At 39.3% G+C, this 20884-nt stretch overlaps 1 protein-coding gene across 6 annotated transcripts; it reads left to right on the top strand.

The window, feature by feature from the left end:
* The first annotated feature begins 30 nt into the window (after nt 1–30).
* Nucleotides 31–19092, top strand: Tatdn3 (TatD DNase domain containing 3). Of its 6 annotated transcripts, none has more exons than XM_047521173.1 (10): nt 31–151; nt 3222–3254; nt 4797–4870; nt 5080–5164; nt 7879–7941; nt 8817–8926; nt 9092–9147; nt 10971–11083; nt 12240–12317; nt 12792–15438. In XM_047521173.1, the coding sequence occupies exons 1-10, from the start codon at nt 86–88 to the stop codon at nt 14217–14219; spliced, it is 2106 nt and encodes a 701-aa protein (XP_047377129.1). In that variant the 5' UTR covers nt 31–85; the 3' UTR covers nt 14220–15438. The 6 variants fall into 6 exon arrangements, with proteins under 6 accessions (XP_047377129.1, XP_047377128.1, XP_047377133.1 ...); XM_047521172.1 differs by having other exon boundaries at nt 12237–12317; XM_047521177.1 differs by lacking the exon at nt 12792–15438 and adding an exon at nt 18258–19092 and having other exon boundaries at nt 33–151.
* Nucleotides 19093–20884: the final 1792 nt, after the last annotated feature.

Raw genomic sequence — 20884 nt, 5'->3', positions numbered from 1 at the left:
CCTGAAACTCAAAGGGCCGCAGCCTGAGCGTTCCGGCTTTTGCTTGGTGGGCGTGTTTAGGGAAGTTGCGGCTGCAGAAGTGGCAATGCGGGCGGTCGGCGTGGGACTGGTAGATTGTCACTGCCACCTTTCCGCTTCGGACTTCGACAGCGTATGTGAGAGCGAGGCGGGGCTCGCGGGAGTGGGGAGTCCCCGTCTTTCCCCCGCAGATTATATTTCTCTCCCCGCTTAGAACGAAGCCCCCAAGTGTCCTCAGGCCTTGTCTGTGACCCTTTGAGACTTGCCCTATTTCCTGCTTGACCCTAGATCTTCCTGATCCTGGATAAAAGTAAACTCTCCACAAAGTTGATGTTTGCCGTTTCTGGTTCTTGTAGTCCTTTCTCCTTACCTCCCCTGGGCTTATTTAATTTTCTCCAGAAAACGGCCTCCCATATGACACACCGCATGCTCCAGTTCTGATGGGGGAGAAAGGCAAACTAAAAAACTAAAAGAATAAAATAAAAACTAAAAGAATAACACACGCACGCGCACATGCGCACAATCAGTTTATAGTTTTACCCACTACATTGGAAACGAGACTGCTAACAGAAGGAAGAGCGGGTGTCTATTTCAGGGGGCAAACTTCTTAGGAGGTGATGCTTATGGCTGGGAAAATAAAAGAGCCAGCCAAGGCAAGAGGCTGTGTATATGGTGGTTAGTAAAGCAGGCAGGTTGCAGGCCCCCAGGATAAAATTTAGCATATTGCATTTACCAAAAGGCTGGATGAACCTGATGAGCTAGAAAGAGGGAGGAATGAAGCTAGACTGAAGAGGTTTGTTGAGGGTGGATAAGGTAAGTCAGTATGGAATTTGAATTGCATTAGATGCACAATTCAGATCCATTAAAAGTGGGTTTGGGGAGTTAACAAAGCTGACAGGATCTAATATCCACTTGAAGATCATTTTGCTGCTGTGGCAAGTAGATGGAGGTGCGGAATGGAAGGTAGACCAGTTAAGAGAATTTTGCAGTACTAGACAAGAGATGATGCTTAGTACTGTATCAATAGTCCACTTTATGCTTTGATTATATGCCTTGCTGCTCTGCCACTTAGGTTCATTTTTAAATGGACATGTTTCTTTCTCTTCCTCTCCCCTTTCCCTTCTCTAATCTCTCCCCCTCCATAGTTTTCCCCTCCCTAATTTCAGAAGATACAGGATTACCTATCTTTTCCGTCCTAAGCCATCTAAGTTATCTGTCCCTGAACACACACCCACCGCAGGAACAGGACAGAAGTCATTCAGAGTTGGGAAATCTAAGATATGACTATCTCCCAAATTAACAAGTGAATTACAACTCTGGACAGAAAACATCTGGAATGTAGCCTTTAAATCACCTTTTTTTTTTTTTAACTTTATTTTTATGTACTGCTACTGAGGACCAAACCCAGTACTTCACATGTGTTAGGCAAGAACTCTGCCACTTAGCTACAACCCCAGCCCCCTGAATCACCTCTTTAAAAGCACCCTATTTCAAACAGACATCTTGCTGAGTAGAATATAAAAGTTAATGTAAGGTTCTTAACTATATAGGGTAGTCTTTTAAAATAGATGTATTGATTTATCTGTAAATTTTGAAAAAGTCAATTATGACAAAATATATAGGTGGTTAATTGCAATTTAAGGTAACTCTTCATTTGTGGATTCAGAGATTTGGGATTCTTGAGCTTTTTCTGAGTACCTGACACTGGTTTTTGAATATTTTGAGGTTTCTCATGAGTTTCTACTGTTTTATATTAAAATATGTAGTATTATGTAAGGGCTTTAGTATTCTGGATAATTGCAGTGGATTTTGTGGTATATTGTTGTTTTACTTAATCAGAATATTTTTCTGGCTTAAGTATGAAAAAAACACTCAATAAATAAATAAATAAACACACACACACACACACACACACACACACACACACCTTCCCCCTATGAGCAGAATCACAGCCTCTGTGACAGGAGTCCCCTGTGTTTCTCCTTCACTAGCAAAGCAATGAAACTTCTTTTTTTTTTTTTTTTCCTCAAAACCACGCCCTCGTTATGGGATTGGCATCAGGGACAAGGACTGAGCTTTTGGTAACAGTACTATAATGATAGTGGAGGAGTCTGAAAGGAATAGATGTATTCAAGAAATATTTTAGAGATAGAATCCATAATACTTGCTGAGGAATTGGATGGGGAGAGGAAAGGAAAGGGAAAAATCAAAGTTGTCTCAGATTTATAGCTTGTGCTATAGGGAGGATAGTGGTGCTACTTACTGGGATGTGGTGGGGAGGTAAGCAGAAGAAATTGGTTTGTGGGGAGAAAAGAAATATTCATACTGGGAACATGTTGGAAAGCCTGATCCATCCAAGTGGAGAGGTCATATAGTCATTGTTAAATGTGAATCATGGGTTTAGGACAGAGTTACAAGCTAGTGATAAAAGTTGGAGATTCAACAAAATTATCTTTAAAATTGTGTTTCTAGTTGTAGCTGGACACAATGCCTTTATTTATTTTTATGTGGTGCTGAGGATGAACACCAGTGCCTCACACATGCTAGGCAAGCTTTCCACCCCCAAGAGAATGATATTTAAAACTGAGAACAGATGAGATCCCTTAATCAAGTGCAGAGGGAAGAGCAGAGGGGCCCTAAGTCAGGAATGGGAGGAAAGCCAGTCAAGAAACTATTAAGTAGCTGCCAGTGAGAAAGTGGCTGTGGAAAGCAAGAGTGGAAACTCTTTTCAAGAAGGATAGAGTAAGCCGGGCTTGGTGGCCTACGCCTGTAATCCCAGCAGCTTGGGAGGCTGAGGCAGGAGGATCAAGAGTTCAAAGCCAACCTCAGCAAAAGTGAGGCACTAAGCAACTCAGTGAGACCTTGTCTCTAAATAAAATACAAAATAGGACTGGAGATGTGGCTCAATGGCTGAGTGCCCCTGGAGTGGGGGGTTCTTAGTGCTGCTGAAGGGTAGAGTAAGAAGAGAACAGAGAAATATCCTTGCTGTTTGACAATAGAGTTTTCTGTTTTAGTGCAATGGGAAAAGAAGCTAGACTTAACTTGAGAGTAGACAGGAGGTGAGTCAGTGCAGGCTCTTTACTTTCCACCATCCTGTTCCTTGCTAACATTGTCATTTTTTATGGACCTCAACTGTGTTGACATACCCAGGCCAAGGACCTTTTACTTATTCATCTAATTGTGATAATTTATGCTTATTTTAGGATCTGGATGATGTATTAGAAAAAGCCAAAAAGGTAAGTCAATATTTATAATTGTCCTTTCCCCTTTTTTTCTTGGTCTTTCCTGCTAATTTCAACCTGAAACAGTTTAATATTTAGACATACTATATTAATGTTTTTTCATTTGTTAATAAGTGGCATTTGTACAAATGCTTACTCTAAGCCCTTTCTGAATTTTATTTCTCTTAATGTTTTGTAACCTTCTGAGGAAGTTACTATTTTTTAGTCAACCTTTTCCTATTTGATAGATGAGACAATTAAGGCCCAGAGACCTTGTGTCCAAAGACACATGCTAGTGAAGTGATAGAGACAGGTTAGTCTCTGAATTCAAAGCATATTCTTTCAGCCACCCTGCTTACCAGCACCATAGAACAACAGATTGGTTCATCTGTAAGTTCTTAAATTCACATTATTCTAGAGATTGGGGATATATTATAAAAGTTTTTTGAAACATTCTGATTTACTAGAAAACTTATTAATTTTGGGAAATGTTTATGAAATCCATCATAATTTGGTCTTCTCAGGAAGTGGTAGAGTCTGGGTGTGGTGACTCATGCCTGTGATCCCAACTGTTCCGTCCAGCGGAACTGGCGCGGAGAAAGGAGACACCACCAATCTTTAGTTGATGAGATTTATTGCGTCCTCCCTGTTTTTCTGTCTCCTTTGTTCTCCCCTATCTCCCTTCTACTCTTCTCTCCCTCTCTCCTCCCCCAGGCTCCTAGCTTATTAGCCAGCTTTCTCTCACGCAGGAGAGCATGCAGAGGAATGCCAGCATAGCACTATATAAATCACGAGCTGTCCACGCGCGGCATGATATTAGATAGCCAATCCTTGAGCCTGGCGTTAACATGTCACAAGTCTCCAAGGAACTAGTAAGCAAGCAGCCTTTTTTGGGCACTTCCTTATTTTGGTAGCCAGTGCCCCTTGGCTCACTGCCAGGCGCCATCTTGTCCAAGACGGCCCTCAACAGCCAACTACTCAGGAAGCTGAGACAGGAGGATCATGAGTTTGAGGCCATCTTGGGCTACTAGGTAAGATCCTGCCTCAAAACAAGATTTAGAGAAAGGGCTATGGATGCAGCTCAGTGGTAGAGCACTTGCCTAGCATGCACAAGACCCTGGGTTGGATCCTTATTATTGGGTGGTTGGAGGAGAGAGTGGTAGAACTGGAAATGATTGCCAGAATCTTTTTACACACAGCCAGCTTTCATTGTGGTGGCCTAATTAGGTAGGTGGGCTTTGGAATCCCATAGACCTAACGACCTATGTAAGCTGTTTGACCTATGTAAGCTATTTGACTGCATCCAAAACTCTGTCTACTGATCCATACAATGGATTATAATAATATGTACCTTCTAGGTCTGTATATATTAAGAGAAGTAGTATTTATATTCACTGAATCTGGGGCCTGAAACAGTAAGTACTTAGTGGTAGCCATTTTTATTATATTAATAAAAAAAGCTTGGATAAATAAAAGTAACTAAATTTTAAATTTGAATTTAAATTAAATGTGTGTATTGTTTAGGACTCTTAACTATTCTTTTTTTTTTTTCCCCAGGCCAATGTTATGGCCCTTGTGGCAGTTGCTGAACATTCAGGAGAATTTGAAAAGATTATACAACTTTCAGAAAGGTGCTTTTTCTAATTAAAATTTTTAAGAGTTTCTATTAAGGGCACATATCAGTTATATAACATCAAATATTTATTTTTAAAGAAAGCAGGGAGGAAAAAAGCATATTAACATAGTCCTAAAGTAAGATTCTTTTCTACTTATTCTTTAGAGTGACACTGTAGTCACCTACTCTATATTCCTGCTTTCTTAATTTATCCCACACTTTTAGATACAGTGGATTTATCCTGCCATGCTTGGGTATTCACCCAGTTCAAGGACTTTCACCAGAAGATCAAAGAAGTGTTACATTAAAGGTAATAGTCCTATAATACAAAAACCATAAAAAATGGTAATAACTTTTTAAAATTTTTTTTATTTGTAGATGGACATACCTTTATTTTATTTATTTATTTTTATGTGGTGCTGAGGATCAAACCCAGTGCCTCATACATGCTAGGCAAGTGCTGTACCACTGAACTCAACCCCAGCCCCAGGTGATAACTTTTGATCCAGTTATCTTCCTTTTTTATAATTTATACTCTATGAAAATAATCCATTCTTTCACAAAGATATTTGTTACAACATTATTTATAGAGAATAAGTTTATACCAAGTAAGTTTATTGACTGTTAGTAACATCATGTAAAAATATATTCCACAAAGAAAAGACAGGAAAGAAAAATAGAATTGATAGTAATTATGACAATCTGGTAGAATTACAAATGATTTTTCCCATTTTTTTTGTCTTGTGTTCATATTTCTTTGACAAAAATAGTGATAGAATATTTAGAAAAAGAAAGAAAGTTTCACAGGTATAATGTGATAAGGGAACAGATGAATTCTTTGAATATGGAAGCATCTCTGCAGAATTGCTATCAATCTATTAAATTGCATTGATGTTATACTCTCTCTGAAAACATCCTGTCTACAAGGTCTCACTGATGCACAGTAATCAATATGTTATATTTCATGCTTGTCTCCTGACTCAGCATCATTGAAGATGCACAATTTCTTGAGTTCTTTGTTATGTAAGAGAGTTAATAGAGCTGGGGATGTAGCTCAGTTGGTAGAATGCTTGCCTAGCATGCATAAGGTCCTGGGTTCCAATTCCTAGCACCACCAAAGGAAGGAAAAAAGAGAGAGAGAGAGGGTTGATAGACCCATTTTAAAGAAGTAATTACCTTTTGGTTACCTATGAATATGTTATAGGGCCATTGATTTTCATACTAATGTATTTAGCATATTCCTACATTAAAGATGGTGACAAGATGTGATCTATATTTTAAAGAGGTTCCCTTGTCTATGGTATGATGAATGAATTTTGAAGAGAGCAAAAAAGGAAGAAGGGAGAATAATTAGAAGCCTATTGCAGTGGTCCACGAGAGAAATGATGATGGGTTAAACCAGAGTGGTAGTAGTGCAAGTAGAGAAGTGAATGAATTTTGCATATGTTTTAGATAGCTTTTCATCACTGTGACCAAAATACCAGGCAGGAACAACTTAGAGGGGGTAAAGTTGATTTGGGACTCACAGTTTCAGAAATTTCCATCCATAGATGGCCAACTCCATTGCTCTGAGTGAGGCAGCACACCATGGGGGAAGGGCCCAGTGCAGGAAAGCTGCTTCCCTCATGGTGAGATCAGGAAGTAGAGAGAGAAAGAGGGACTGCAAGAAGAACAACCCTTTCAGGGCATGCCCGCAGTGACTCACGTCCTCTAGCCATGTTAGACCGATTAGATCTCATACTCTAATCATTTTACATTTAAATACTCCTGCATTAACAGGAGCTTTTGAGGGATACTTCATATCCAAACCATAACAGCATATATTTTTATTGCAAAATAAAATTGCTTTGCAGGACATGGTGGCACATGCCTGTTATTCCAGCACCTCTGGAGGCTGAGGCAGAAGGGTCATGAGTTCAAAGCTAGCCTCTGCAATTTATCGAGGCCCAGAGCAACTTAGTAAGACCCTGTCTCAAAAAAAAAAAAAAAAAAAAAAAAAAAAAAATTAAAGGACTGGGAATGTGATTCAGTGATTAAGCACCCCTGAGTTCAATCCCTGGTACCAAAAAAAAAAAAAAAAAAAAAAAAAAAAATTGCTTTTAATTCACTGCAGGTAAAAACGCTTATCCTCTTATTCTCCTGAGTTGTTGAGTATGATACAATTAGCTAAATTGCCAGAGAATCACGATCCCAAAATGTGGGAAACCACAGCAGGACAGCACTCTGTAAGATCTCTACTATTTATATAGAGGTCTATTCCCATAAGCATTCATTTAGTTAACCTATGTTTACTGAGCAGCTACATGTGCCAGCCCCTGTTCTGAGCCCTAGAGACCTGACAGTGAATAAATCCCCCTCATGGAAGCTAGATTTTAGATGTGGCATACAATCAACAATTAGAGAAACCAGAAAACTTTAGATAGCACTAAGTGCTTTGAAAAAAAATAAAAAATGATTATTTGATAGGAATTGTGGATGGTGTTTTGCTGCTGTTGTTTTGTTTAGTTTGTTTTTGTTTTTTGAAGTACTGGGAATTGAAGAAATAGAAAGCCAATATGGCTAGAAGGAGGGAGAAAGTGATAATGATACAATCAGAAGAATCGGACAGACATCTCATAAAGACCTTTTTCAATTTTAGTTTACATGCAGTAGAGGATGTAAAGAGTGGAGTGACAAGATGAGATTTATGTTTTTAAAAGATCCACTTGGCTATGAAAATCCGAAATTTTACAAAATTAGACTTCCTAACTAACTGTCAGGAAACGTCTGTAAACAGAAGGCAATGTTTAAGTGGGACTCTTCATTGAAAAGACATATTTGTATAACCTAAGTAGGTATGGGACATGTTTCTACTCAGATTTATAGGTAGAAGTACTCAAAAATATAGAAGGGTTACTATTCTTAGTTCATTAACTGATTAAGTGCATTAAATGTATGTAAAGTATCATCATAGCATAGATCCTAGTGCACAGAAATATTAGTACCTTTCTTCCATTTTAACAAATTTACTTTTTGTTCTTCCAGGATTTGGATTTAGCTTTGCCTATCATTGAGAAATATAAGGATCGGTTGTTGGCAATTGGAGAGGTAAAGACCCATTGGCTGATTAGACAACTTCTAATGTACACCTCCAAATGATACACATACAGTATGTGAAAATAATCCTTAGTTTCATATTGGTGATTATAACTGACTGGAATAATTATGTTCACTTCATTCAGCTGAATTTGTTGATAGTTCCTCAATGAAAGCACGAGAGCATGGGGATGAAAGAATAGAAAACCATCGGCTTATATTAATGAGAGAAACTATACTTAGAGCACTTTGCTTTTTTTTTTCTCTTTTGCTTTGGTCAGTTAAAGTGTGTGTGTGTATCCCTTCACAAGTAATTTAAAAACAAACTTTAAATAGGTTATAGTTTATAATTGAAGAACATTTTTATTTAAGTTATTTTATTTGTTATAATGGTAAAATAGTTTCATCACCTATTAATAAAGTTCATTTCTTATTAAAGATAGAAGAATAACATTCAAATTTAGAATATAGAATGTATGCCAAAATAGTATCCAAAGAAACAGTCATCTATAATCTGTGCTGTCCAGTGTGATAACCACATGCAGCTGTTGAACACTTGAAATATGACTCCTCCAAATTGAGGTGTGCAGTAAGTGTAAAACACATAGTGAATCTAAAAGTCTTAGTACCCTCTCCCAAAAAAAGAATATAAAAAAACTCAGGTTTTCTTACATGTTAAAATGATATTTGAATATATTGGGTTAAATAAAGTTTTTTATTAAAATTAATTTCACTTTTTTTGTTAATGTTTTTAATGTGACTACTATAAAATATGAATTCCAAATGTGGCTCATGTTGTATTTTTGCTACATAGCACTGATTCACAAAATCTCTTTGGGGATTTATTAAACCATAAATATGTAATTTTCTTTATTTTTCTGTTACAGGTTGGACTAGATTTCTCTCCCAGATTTGCTAACACTGATAAGCAGAAGGAAGAGCAAAGACAAGTCCTAATCAGACAGGTCCAATTAGCCAAAAGACTAAATTTGCCTCTGTACGTTTACTTTTCTTTCTACATTAATAGCTAGAGAGCAAATTAAATAATGACCAAAGAATCCTCCTTAAATGGAGTTCTACAACTCTTTTTTCTGAATCATTGAACAAAAACAATACTTTCAGATTTCCAAGTATTAAAAAGAATTTTGTTGTTATTAAACAGAAACGTTCACTCACGCTCAGCTGGAAGACCAACCATCAGCCTCTTACAGGAACAAGGTATGTAGGTTCCTGAGAGAAATGTGCCTAATCTTCAAGTTTGATATTTCTAGTTTATAATCTCATAGAGCAAGCCATGTTTTAATTTGACTTCTTAAAGGGAAGGGAATGAGGCAAGAGCAAAGGTAGAAATTAACTAAGGTGATTTTGCAAGTCAGGCTGCTTTTTACAAGCGTTTCACACAATTACATTTATCAGGACAGAATAGAGCAAATGAAAATTTGAATCAAGTAATTTATATTCCTTACTTTAAAAATTAGCAGCTCCAGACTGGGGTTGTAGCTCAGTGGTAGAGTGCTTGCCTGGCATGTGTGAGGCACTGGGTTCAATTCTCGGGACCGCATAAAAATAAATAAAATAAAGGCCCATCAACAACTGAAAAATATATTTTTTAAAAACAGCTCCAATTTCTTTTTTTTTTTTTTTTTTTTTTTTGATACCAGGGATTGAATTCAGTGGGGCTTAACCACCAAGCCACATCCCCAGCCCTTTTTGTATATTTTATTTAGAGACAAGGTCTCACTGAGTTGCTTAGGTCCTCAATAAGTTGCTGAGGGTGAATTTGAACTTGCAGTCCTCCTGCCTTAGCTTCCCAAGCTGCTGGGATTACAGGTGTGCACCATCACACCTGTCAGTAGCTCCAATTTCTAAATCACCTTGAGTAACATGAAAGAAGAAAACAAGGCAAGGCAGGGCAATCACACAACAATCTCCTTGGGTCAGTGTTTTGTAAGTTTTCTGGCTGTTGCTTCACAAAATTGTACTGTACAGATTGTGGTCAACGTACAAAAAATGTACTGTCATCTTCACAGTTGTCCCTAAAGTAAAAACAAATCTTACAGCATTATTTTTCAAAAAAATGTCATCCACAGTAAGAAATTTTCTTTATTTTGAAACTCATATGCACATTAAAAACTAATATGTTTAATAAGCAGCACATATATGTGTGTTTGTATGTAAATATATTTAAGTGTATGCAAGCCCATGCTTGTCTGTTATCACCTACTAAATTGATTTCATAGCCTATTTATTGTCATAACCCATAGTTATACTTAGCATTTGAGAAAACACCGTCAAACAATGAAGTCTATATAATTGTCTGCAACTAGAAAGCATTGTATTTCTCAGTGATGAATACTGAACCCTTCTGAAAACACTGAAAACATGATTTTTATGCTGACTGAGCAACTGTCCTTTAACAACTAGAGTCGATTTTTTGAAGCCATTCCGACTGTTTTATTTGTGAATCATCTAACTCTCCATTTCTTCTTCCATTAGCATTTTTTTTAGGAAAATAAATTTGACTGCCTAAAAATCTTCTATTAGGGACAATAATTTGATAGTACGAAGACTTCTGGAAAACTATCTAATGGTATAGGAAGTTAAAATAATTGTTTTTAAAATTATGTTTTAATTTTATTTTAAAGAATTTTTTTTTGGGTACTAGGGATTGAACTCAGGGGCACTTTACCACTGAGCCACATCCCCAGCCCTATTTTGTATTTTATTTAGGGACAGGGTCTCACTGAGTTGCTTAGCACCTCACCATTGCTGAGGCTAGCTTTGAACTTGCAATCCTCTTGTCTCAGCCTCCCAAGCCACTAGGATTATAGGTATGCGCCACCACACCCAGCTAAAGAATATTTTTGGATCTATTCATTGAACATTATATTTATCTATTCTGAAGTCATAGAATTTTGCCTTTATATCATAGTGACCGAGATTACTTAAAATTTCAAATTTCTGTTGTCCAATTTGATTAATGAGAAAAACTCTTGTTAAGGAAACAAAATGGAACTCTGATTTATCTTTAATTTTCGGAGGTGCTGACAAGGTATTGCTGCATGCATTTGATGGTCGGCCATCTGTAGCCATGGAAGGAGTAAGAGCTGGGTGGTACTTCTCCATTCCACCTTCTATCATAAGAAGTAAACAGGTAAGTTCTTTCACTAAAACTTATCATCTGACACTTTGTGAAAGGTACTTTAAAATATAGGCTTTGACAACATACTTATGAAACTATTCTAGTCACATTTCAAAAATATAATCTCAGGTCTCTATCTCACATATATATAAAAATTAATTTAAAACTAGATTATAGGAGCTGGGGTAGTGGCTCAGTGGTAGAGTGCTCACCTAGTGTTTGTGAGGCACCGGGTTTGATTCTGGGCACCACATAAAAATAAATAAATAAAAATAAAGGTGTCCACCTACAACTAAAAAAATATTTTTTAAAAAGAACTAGATTATATACTAAATATAAGAGCTAAAATTTTTAAAACTCTCAGAAGAAAACAGGTCTTAATATTTTGACCTGGATTTTGCAATGGTTTCCTAGCTACAATAAAACATAAGCAACCAAAGAAAAAAACAGATGTTAGACATTATCAAAATTCAAAACTTCTGAAATTAAAAAAAAGAGATTTTTATACTTCAAAGCATACTGTCAATTAAGTGGAAAGACACCCACATAAAGAGAAAAAATGTTTGCAAGTCATATATCTGATAAAGTTCTAGTATCTAGAATATATAATGTACCAATACACCTCAACAATTTTAAAAGAACCTGATTTTAAAAACTGGCAAAGGATTTACAAAGATACTTCTCTAAAGAAAACATACAAATGACCATACGTGCATAAAAATGCTCAACATTTTTCTCCATTGTGTTAATCCAAATCAAAGGCACAGTGAGGTGCCACTTCACACCCACTCAGTTTGGTAGTTTCTCAAAAAATTAAAGGTAGATAGAAAGAAATACTGAATCTGGCAACAGTGAATCAATGACAGAAGTCTCTTCTTTGGGTCTTTCAGAAGGCATCAGATGTTTGAATTTCTTGATGGCTATACCTCATTTTTGCTATGGTTATTATTAGAAGCTTGGGATAAGTTTGCAATGTTTATAATTTTAATACTGTTAATAATGGAATGATATGAACATAGTAGGCATCCACGTAGTATTTATTAGTTTAGTACTGAAGCCTGACTTTTATTTTCTTCTAGAATGATGCATTGGCATGTGGATTTAATGCTCCTTATTTTATCTGTTTCTCATGTTTTAATTGTATTGGTTTTCTCTTTTCTCTAAGAAGCAGAAACTTGTGAAACAGTTGCCTTTAACTTCTATCTGCTTAGAAACAGATTCACCTGTGCTAGGACCCGAAAAACAGGTAAATGATTTTTCAATTTTTATATTATTTAGGTTGTATATTTCATTTTAGCTGCTTCAGTTTAGCTGTGATCCTCAGTATAATGTAAATACAATGGAATCCTAATGATAAGTTGAGGGTTTGTATTGAGTTCTTTTCTACATAAAACTTTTGTACTCCGAAGAATATTATTTGATAGGGAGAATGCCCTAATTTATGCAATTATAATGATGTAATAAAACTCAGTGTCGGCAGGAAGGGCGCCGGCGTTGCATCCCCTGGCTGGTGACCGCGGCTCCCTGGAGGACACGTCCCCCTTGGAGCCTCTGCCGTCCTGCAGACTCAGCCCGGAGGCTGGGCTGGCGCACATCTGCGGCCCTGTGGTCTCCGCTTGGCCTTTCCAGGCCTCGGGAACCCGCGGGCGTCTTTATGCAGATGGGGAATCAGCCACGGGGAGGGCTGACCTTCGAGGACATCGCTGTGACCTTCACCCAGGAGGAGTGGCAGTGTCTGAATCCCGAACAGAGACGTCTGTACCAGGAGGTGACCTTGGAGAACTACAGCAACCTGGTCTTCCTGGCAGGCCGAGAAGAAACCACCCCACCGGACGTGATCCTAAGGCTGGAGCGAGGCCAGGAGCCGTGGCCGGCGGAGGCCGGGGTGCAGAGCCCTAGCGCAGAAAAAGCCTGGAACGTTGAGGGGCAGGTTTGCAGGCCATGGGCTGTGGTGAGAAATCCCCAGAGAGAAGCTGCGTCGGTGGACACACAAGTGCTGACCAGGAGCAGGCGGAGAGGCACCCCACACCAGGAGATGGTTGCACTGAGCCTAGAGGAGGTTCTCTCAAGACGCAGGCTCCGAGACCGAGACCCGTGTGGAACGCACTTAAAACATCGTTCAGATACGAAAGACGAGAATAGTTCACATAAATGTAATAGATGTGGGAAATCAATTGGCCACAAACCCTTCAAAGGTGTGGAGAAGCATTTTGAATGCAACGCCTGTAGAGAGTCCTTGAGCGCAAAGTCGGGCCTTCAGGGTCGCCTCGGGGTGCCTGGTGCGGAGGGGTCCCTCGCGGGCGGCCAGTGTGGCAGCGTGTTCGGGGAGCGACGCCGGCTGCGCACGCAGCAGAAGACGCACGCCCCGGAGAAGCCGCACCAGTGCTCCGAGTGCGGCAAGGCCTACAAGCAGAAGCCGAACCTGGTCCAGCACCAGCGGACGCATGCCCAGGAGAAGCCCTACGCCTGCAGGGTCTGTGGCAAGGCCTTCTCCTGGAAATCCGCCCGCACCAATCACGAGAAGATCCACAGCGACGAGAAGGCCTACGGCTGCGGCCAGTGCGGCAAGTCCTTCAAGCTCAAGTCGGCCCTCGCCCAGCACCAGAAGGTCCACACGGGGCAGAGGCCCCACGGCTGCACGGACTGCGCCAAGGCCTTCGTGTTCAAGTCGGACCTGCTGAGACACCGCCGGATGCACACTGGGGAGAAGCCCTACCGGTGCCGCGTGTGCGGCAGGGCCTTTGCCCAGAAGTCCAACGTGGTCGACCACGAGAAGATCCACGCCGGAGCGCGGGCCTTCGCGTGCAAGGAGTGTGGCAGCACCTTCAACCAGAAGAAGAACCTCCTGCAGCACCGGGGGATCCACACCGGGCAGAAGCCCCACCAGTGCGACAGGTGCGGGAAGGCCTTCCTGCAGAAGTTCAACCTCCTCACGCACAGGAAGACCCACAGCGGCGAGAAGGCCTTCCGCTGCGCCGAGTGCGGGAAGGCCTTCAGCCGCAAGCTGGGCCTCGGCCTGCACCGGAAGACGCACACCGGGCGCAAGCCCCACGTGTGCGCCCAGTGCGGGAAGGCGTTCGCAGATGCCTCCTACCTCGTGAAGCACCAGAGGCGGGTTCACCCCAGGGCGGAGCCCGGGGCACAGTGAGCACACTGGCAGGCAGGTCACCTGGGCCGCACCCAGAAGCTCGCCCCAGATGGCCCGCAGCCCAAAGGCCATCGCGGGGGGCAGTGAGGACATCTGCCTCTCCTTGGAAACACATCTGGCTTATGCACTCAGCGGATTTTGCTTGTTAGTTGTTTTTTGTTTATTTGTTTTATTTTATTTGGTACTGGGGATTTAACCCAGGGGCACTTAACCACTGAGCCACACTCCCGGCCCTATTTTATTTTGAGATGAGGTCTCTGTGGGTTACTCAGGGCCAAGTTGCTGAGGCAGGCCTTGAGCTTGATCCTCCTGCCTCAGCCTGCTGAGCTGTTGAGATTACAGGGGTGCACACCACACCCGCCGCTCAGCGCACATTTATTAAGGGCAATTTTTTGTAACGAACTCTTGCAAATACTGAATATACAACAATAATCAGAATGTGACAAAACCCTTCATGACCAGTGAGTAACGGCCAGTGCTGTCCATTCCTCTAAAACTTAGACACTTTCACTGTGGAGAATGTAGGAGATGGTCATGTCAGAGATCGCCAGGCTCACACATGTCATCTGGAGATCTTCTGTTAAGTGAACAAAACAAACTTAGAAACCCAGGCGAGAGATCGCCCCTTTAAGCACAGAGGTTGGGAAAGGAAGAGGAAGAAATCTGCTCTCGGCCTCCACCCCTCCCTGCCTCCCTCGGCAACCTTTCTCACTAGATGGGCAGAAGGAAAACCCTGAGCTTCCCATTTCCTGGAATCCATCTGTCACAGTGAGGCAGGAAAAGGTGTTCAAAGGGGCAGACAGGAAACCTGGGCTCCTTCGGGGTCAGGTCTCTGCCACAGGGCTGAGGATCTGGGCACAGACCAGGTCGACTCCTGCGCAACCAGAGGGAAGAAAGTAACTGGTAGCGAGAGATCCACTGCCTGGGTACCCAGACCCCACCACGAGAAGCAGGTGTGCACAGAGCACATGAAGAACTGGAGGACACTGGGTGCCATACCCAGGATGGGACAGGGGCCAGCTCCCGTAACCCTGTGGGTCCATGCACACCCCTGGACAGCAGCCACTCTGGGACCCCTCTGGGGATCCCTCCGCGTGGGGAGCACCGCTTGCCTGACTTCTGTTGCTCTAATAAATCCTGCCACTGCTCTCAAAAAAAAAAAAAAAAAACTTGAGTGTCTGGAGTCAGCAAGATTTGATTCAAATTTTGTCTCTGTGACTGACTAGATGACTTTGGGCAAGCTTTTTAATCTCTCTGAAACTGTTTTTTCATTTATAAAATGTGGGTAAAATAATAAAATACTTCAAGGATTATAGTGAGGACTACATGAAGGTATGTGAAAGCACCTAACAGCAGCTAGTGTATTGTAGGCGATGAATAAATATTCATTTTTCTCCTTTTAATTAGCATGTTATAATGTATTTCTTTCATTACAAGTATTGATAGAATCATAGATGTATGTATCTGATCTTTGCTTGAGTATCTCATTTTGTTATTGTAGACCACAATTATCTTTTAAATTTCATACTTTCATATTGCTACTGTTTTAAATTATTTGCTGAAAGGAAGCCATAGCATCTGCTTTATTTGCTTTAGACAGTGTCTGTTAGAGTTAGCTCATAATGTACAATCTGATAAGTGCTTGTGATGCCCGTCAGATCTGTGTCTCCACATCTCCCAAATTCAGAGAACTGGCCTTTAAAATGTGGAGGTCTGGAAGCAGCAGAGATCATTATGTAATTATTAACAAATGACAGTTATTTGTAATTGCAATGTGAATTATGCTAATTAATGTCCAGTTAACTACATTTTTATAAGTCATCTTTTATCAGAATATAAAAGCCAGGAATTAGAAAGTAGAAGACCATAATTTCTTTTTTCTATTTGGGTTTAGGTCAGAATGGTATAGAATTACTCTCCTGACTTGTGTTCAATGAAAGAAAAGGATCTAGCATTTTTCTCCTAAACAAGAATAAATTTTGAATGCTATTATAACTCAGTTTTTTATTTGTATTTAGGTGATTTAACAAAAACTGAGTTTGTGATATAGTGCCTTGTATATTCAATATTTTTCAATAAATAAAATTTCTAGATTTTTAAAATATGCTTTTTGTTAAGCTAAATGCTATTTTTTGTGTGTGTATGTGTTATTTGTGTACGTATGTGTGTGTATATAGATTGTGTGTGTGTGTGTGTGTGTATCACACACACATATGTACATTTTTTTTCTTTTCTTTTTTTTTTTTTTTTTTTGTTGTTGCTGGGTATCAAACCCACAGTCTCACTAGCCAGGGCTGTACCACTGAACTATATCCCCAGCACTAAATGTTTGTCCCAGAAAGTTAAAAAACACAGAAGAGGGTGAACAAGAAATTAAAACTATCTGCCACACAGAAGTTACCCCTATAGTACAATAGTTACAAGCATAAACTCTAATGTCAGATTGCTTAGGTTCTTCTTGCTAATTGTTTAGGAAGTCCTTTTACCTATAAAAAAGATACACTACTAGTAATAGTACCTATTGCATGGAGTTATTTTGAGGATTAAATGAAATACTCCATGAAAAGTTTAGAACAGAGACTCATCTATAAAAAAGCACTAAATAAATGTAAGTTCTCTTTCCTTCCAGACTTTTTATGTCCATGTATGCACATACACATATATTTCATAAAAATAGGATTAGCCTGAACATATTACTTCCTTTTATGTGATGAACCTCTGCCTATGTTAATAAATATACTTTCCTCAGCATATTTAAGTTATATAATATTTCAGTGTTAAAATTAAATATTGGTCATTTAGATTGTATTATAAACAATGTGAGCATACTTGAACATAAATATTTGTGCAAAACTTTTATTGTTTTGTTAGGCTACATTAATTACTAAGGGTTTTTTTTAACCTTAACAATTTTATGCTTCTGAATATTACCACCATGAGTAGATGCTTATTAATCAACAGTATTTATTTCATCAAATCTAAATGCTACTGATTACAGATACAATATCTTAAGAAAGAAAAAACACTGCCTGTTGTTCTAAGACATGCTACTGAGTGTCAGGAGAATATATATCCACTTCAGAGATGTTAAGATGGAGTGGGGAGGAATGCATCTTGAATCAGTGAAATTCTAGTACATGGTCTATCTGGTCTTTCCAGTGCACCCGATGGTATTTTTCTTTTAGTCAAACTATCATATAACCTGTGAGGTAAGGGACCAAGCACTCTTACGCAACAAACTGAAGAACAGTTAATCCATCAGCAAGCTAGTCTCCAAGTGGTCACTACATATTGCTTCATATGCTAAGAACTTGGGACTTCAATAGTTAATACCCCAAGGCAAGAGGGTCATAGACTTAGAATCAACATTGCAGACATACCTTCTCTCCTGCCTTCATCTACTTATTTAAAAAAAAAGACTAATTTTAAAAAGTAAATTGATTTAAAAGAAAAATCAAGATGACCTTATCAGATAAAAAAATATTATCAGTTTTTTTTGTTCTTTTTAGATATATGTGACAGTAGAGTGTATTTTGACATTATGCATACTTGGAGTATAACTTATTCTAATTAGGGTCCCATTCTTGTGGTTGTACATGATGTGGTGTTACACTGGTCATATTTATATATAAACATAGGAAAGTTATTTCTGATTCATTCTACTGTCTTTTCAATTCCCATCCCCCCTCCCTCCCTTCGTTCCCCTTAGTCTAATCCACTGAGCTTCTGTTCTTCCTTTCCCTACCCCTTATTGTGTGTTAGCATCCGCATATCAGGGAGAACATTTGGCCTTTGATTTGGGGGGATTGACTTATTTTGCTTAGCATGATAGTCTCCAGATCCATCCATTTACTGGCAAATGGCTGGGTAATATTCCATTGTGTATATATTCCACATTTTCTTTATCCATTCATCTGTTGAAGGGCTTATCAGTTGTTTTTTTACCAACTCATTTTCGTCTGTTTTATCTACAGTCTCCAAGGATCTGCTTCCCTTGAATGTCATGTTTGAATTAGTACCTGTTTTGTTCTGTTTCAGATACGGAATGAGCCCTGCAACATTTCTATTTCAGCAGAATATATTGCCCAAGTGAAAGGGATCTCAGTGGAAGAAGTGATAGAAGTGACAACCCAGAATGCATTAAAACTCTTTCCCAAGCTTCAACACCTGCTCCAGAAATAGCTTCAAAGCCATTCATTGCGTAATCAAATCAACTGCAGGGGACAACAGTTTTGAAAAAGAAATGTACAGATTAAGAATCTGAACTGAGGCTAGGCGCAGTGGTACACACCTGTAATCCCAGCAGCTCAGGAGACTGAGACCAGGAGGATTACAAGTTCAAAGCTAGTCTCAGCAACTTAGCAAGGCCCTAGGCAATTTAGCAACAGGCTGTCTCAAAATAAAATATCAAAAATGGCTGGGGATGTGGTCAGTGGCTAAGTGCCCCTGGGTTCAATCCCCAGCACACACACAAAAAAATAACTGAAGAGACCATTTCATAGGGTTATAGATGTATATTCTAGAGAAATATTTCCTTTAGAAGGATAACTGGACTTGGATCCTGAAACCCTGGTTCTGATTCTAGCCTTGTGCTGCTTTTCAGTTAGCCAAGTCCTAGCAGAAAATTGGGGAAATCTTACTTGCTTCTTCTTACTGTGCCCCGCTAAATAGAACCACCATCTGAACCAAAACCATCATTTCTAGGAAGGGGTTCTCCTACAGGTAAGACATCAGCACCAAGGCAATGAGGAGGGAGTGGGGTTGATCCTTCACTACTTGTTTTGCTTCAGTCACTATTAAATAGCAAACCTAAAAGTTGTACCCTTTGGCACAAAAGTTGAGTTAATAAACTGATTTTAAGTTTCAATCTGAATTTTGACATATTTAAAATGTAAATGACTTTATTAAAAAGGTATCTGACCTTTTAGGTATGCAATAATATTTTATGTCTTTACATTTTAAAAATCTTAACTGTAAAAACAGTCCTGTAAATCGGTGGTAATGTTAGTAACATAACAGTGAATGTACCCATTTTATTTTGGGGCAGTTTTATAAATTTATTTGCTGATCAGTGGTTAGTTCTCACCTACATTGATTATCTCCAGATTTTTGAAAGTGTTAATAGGGACATAGGTTACCAGAGTATATAGAGCTTGAGTGGTGAATCTTCATCCTCATTACCTTTTCTGGATAACTGCATATGGATATGGTATGGAACATTCCCTATTCCTTTGGCTCAGACATCTTTGTTGAGCCTGATATCAATGCACACATCTGGAGTCTCCATCTTCTTCATAGCAAATTTTCAGATCTCTGAGTCTCCAAGAGGAACCATAGTGAAAATACAAGTAACCGGACAGAAGCAGACCAGCACAGATCAGCAAACTTTCCTTTATTCTGCAGTGAAGTCAGTCAGTCAGGCACTGGAAGGGCTCATATTCTGGGTAGAAAAATGGCCACTGGTTACAGAAGGAGTTTGAGTTTTACAGCTTACAATAAGGGTGATTTAATTTTTGGAGATTGAAGCAGAATGTGCTGGTTTGGACAGTCAGCAAAGTTGTCAAAAGCCCAGAAATCATTGTCACTGGGAAAAGCTCAGAACTTAGTGTTCACTGCTTATCCTCTTTCTCTGGGATTGTTTCCCAGAGCTTCACTATTTGCTTTTCTTCTTCTTGGACTCATCAGCAATGGGAAAGGATAAAAGTCCTGTGCCCAGAGTTTCAGTATCCGCCTACCTTCAGGACCCATTGTGGTTGGGAAGGGATGAATGTTTGATTTTGGTGGAGATGCTGGCGATGAACCTGGGAAAGTATGAAAGTTTGCTTTCTTTGCTTTGGGGCCCATTGTTACTGGAAAAGGATTTACTAGGAGAAAATTAGTGATTGCCTTCCTCCTCCCTCTTCCTCCAGGTCAGATATCTTTGAGGGGGTTGTCTTCCATATTCTTCAGCTCTTATCTTTTTTTTTTTTTTTTTTTTTTTTTTTTAGTAATAGATGAAATATCATTCTTATAAGAAGAAATTAATATCAGCTCTTTCATTATCATGCACTTTGCTACTTGCTCTCTCTTGCTCACTCCTCTCCTTTCATAATCCTTACTTTTCTGTCATGTTTCCTTCCCCTCTCCCAGATCCTGCCTTCTGAACTAGACATAAAGAACACTTCCTTTCTTCTATGGTTAAGCTTCATTCATACTTAAGAGGTGCCTTTGCCTTTTCTTTCCCTTTTGTCTTTTGACTGAATATTTCAAAGCAGCAAATGTGAATTGACATCTCATTTACAGGATCTTAGTAATCTCTGGAAACAGTTCTATGCTTGTTAGAACCTAGCTTTTCAAGCATAAGCAAATTTTAAAGTTCTTTTTAAATTGTGACAAAGTCTATGCTAGTGATTAGAAAATCAAAGGATAAAACATAAAGAAATGAGATAATTCAGGAATTATCCTGCTACAAGTTTAAACATGGGGCTCCAAGCAAAAGTATCCTAGGGGCACTCCTAACCCTTTTCTCTTTGCCTATTTCTAAAAGAAGCAGATCTCTAAAAAAATTTAAAAAAAAAAACTGACTTCCTTTGTAAGCATCCCTGTAATTCGTGAACAGTCTGAATAGTAGTTATACCTTATGTCTTAAAAACGGTACAAATAACTTATTTCCCAGTTCAATAGTT

This window comes from Sciurus carolinensis, chromosome 12, assembly GCF_902686445.1.
Source record: "Sciurus carolinensis chromosome 12, mSciCar1.2, whole genome shotgun sequence".
Lineage (NCBI taxonomy): Eukaryota > Metazoa > Chordata > Mammalia > Rodentia > Sciuridae > Sciurus > Sciurus carolinensis.
Note: the sequence above shows the minus strand (reverse complement) of the source record. Positions and strands in the feature narration are given on the sequence as shown.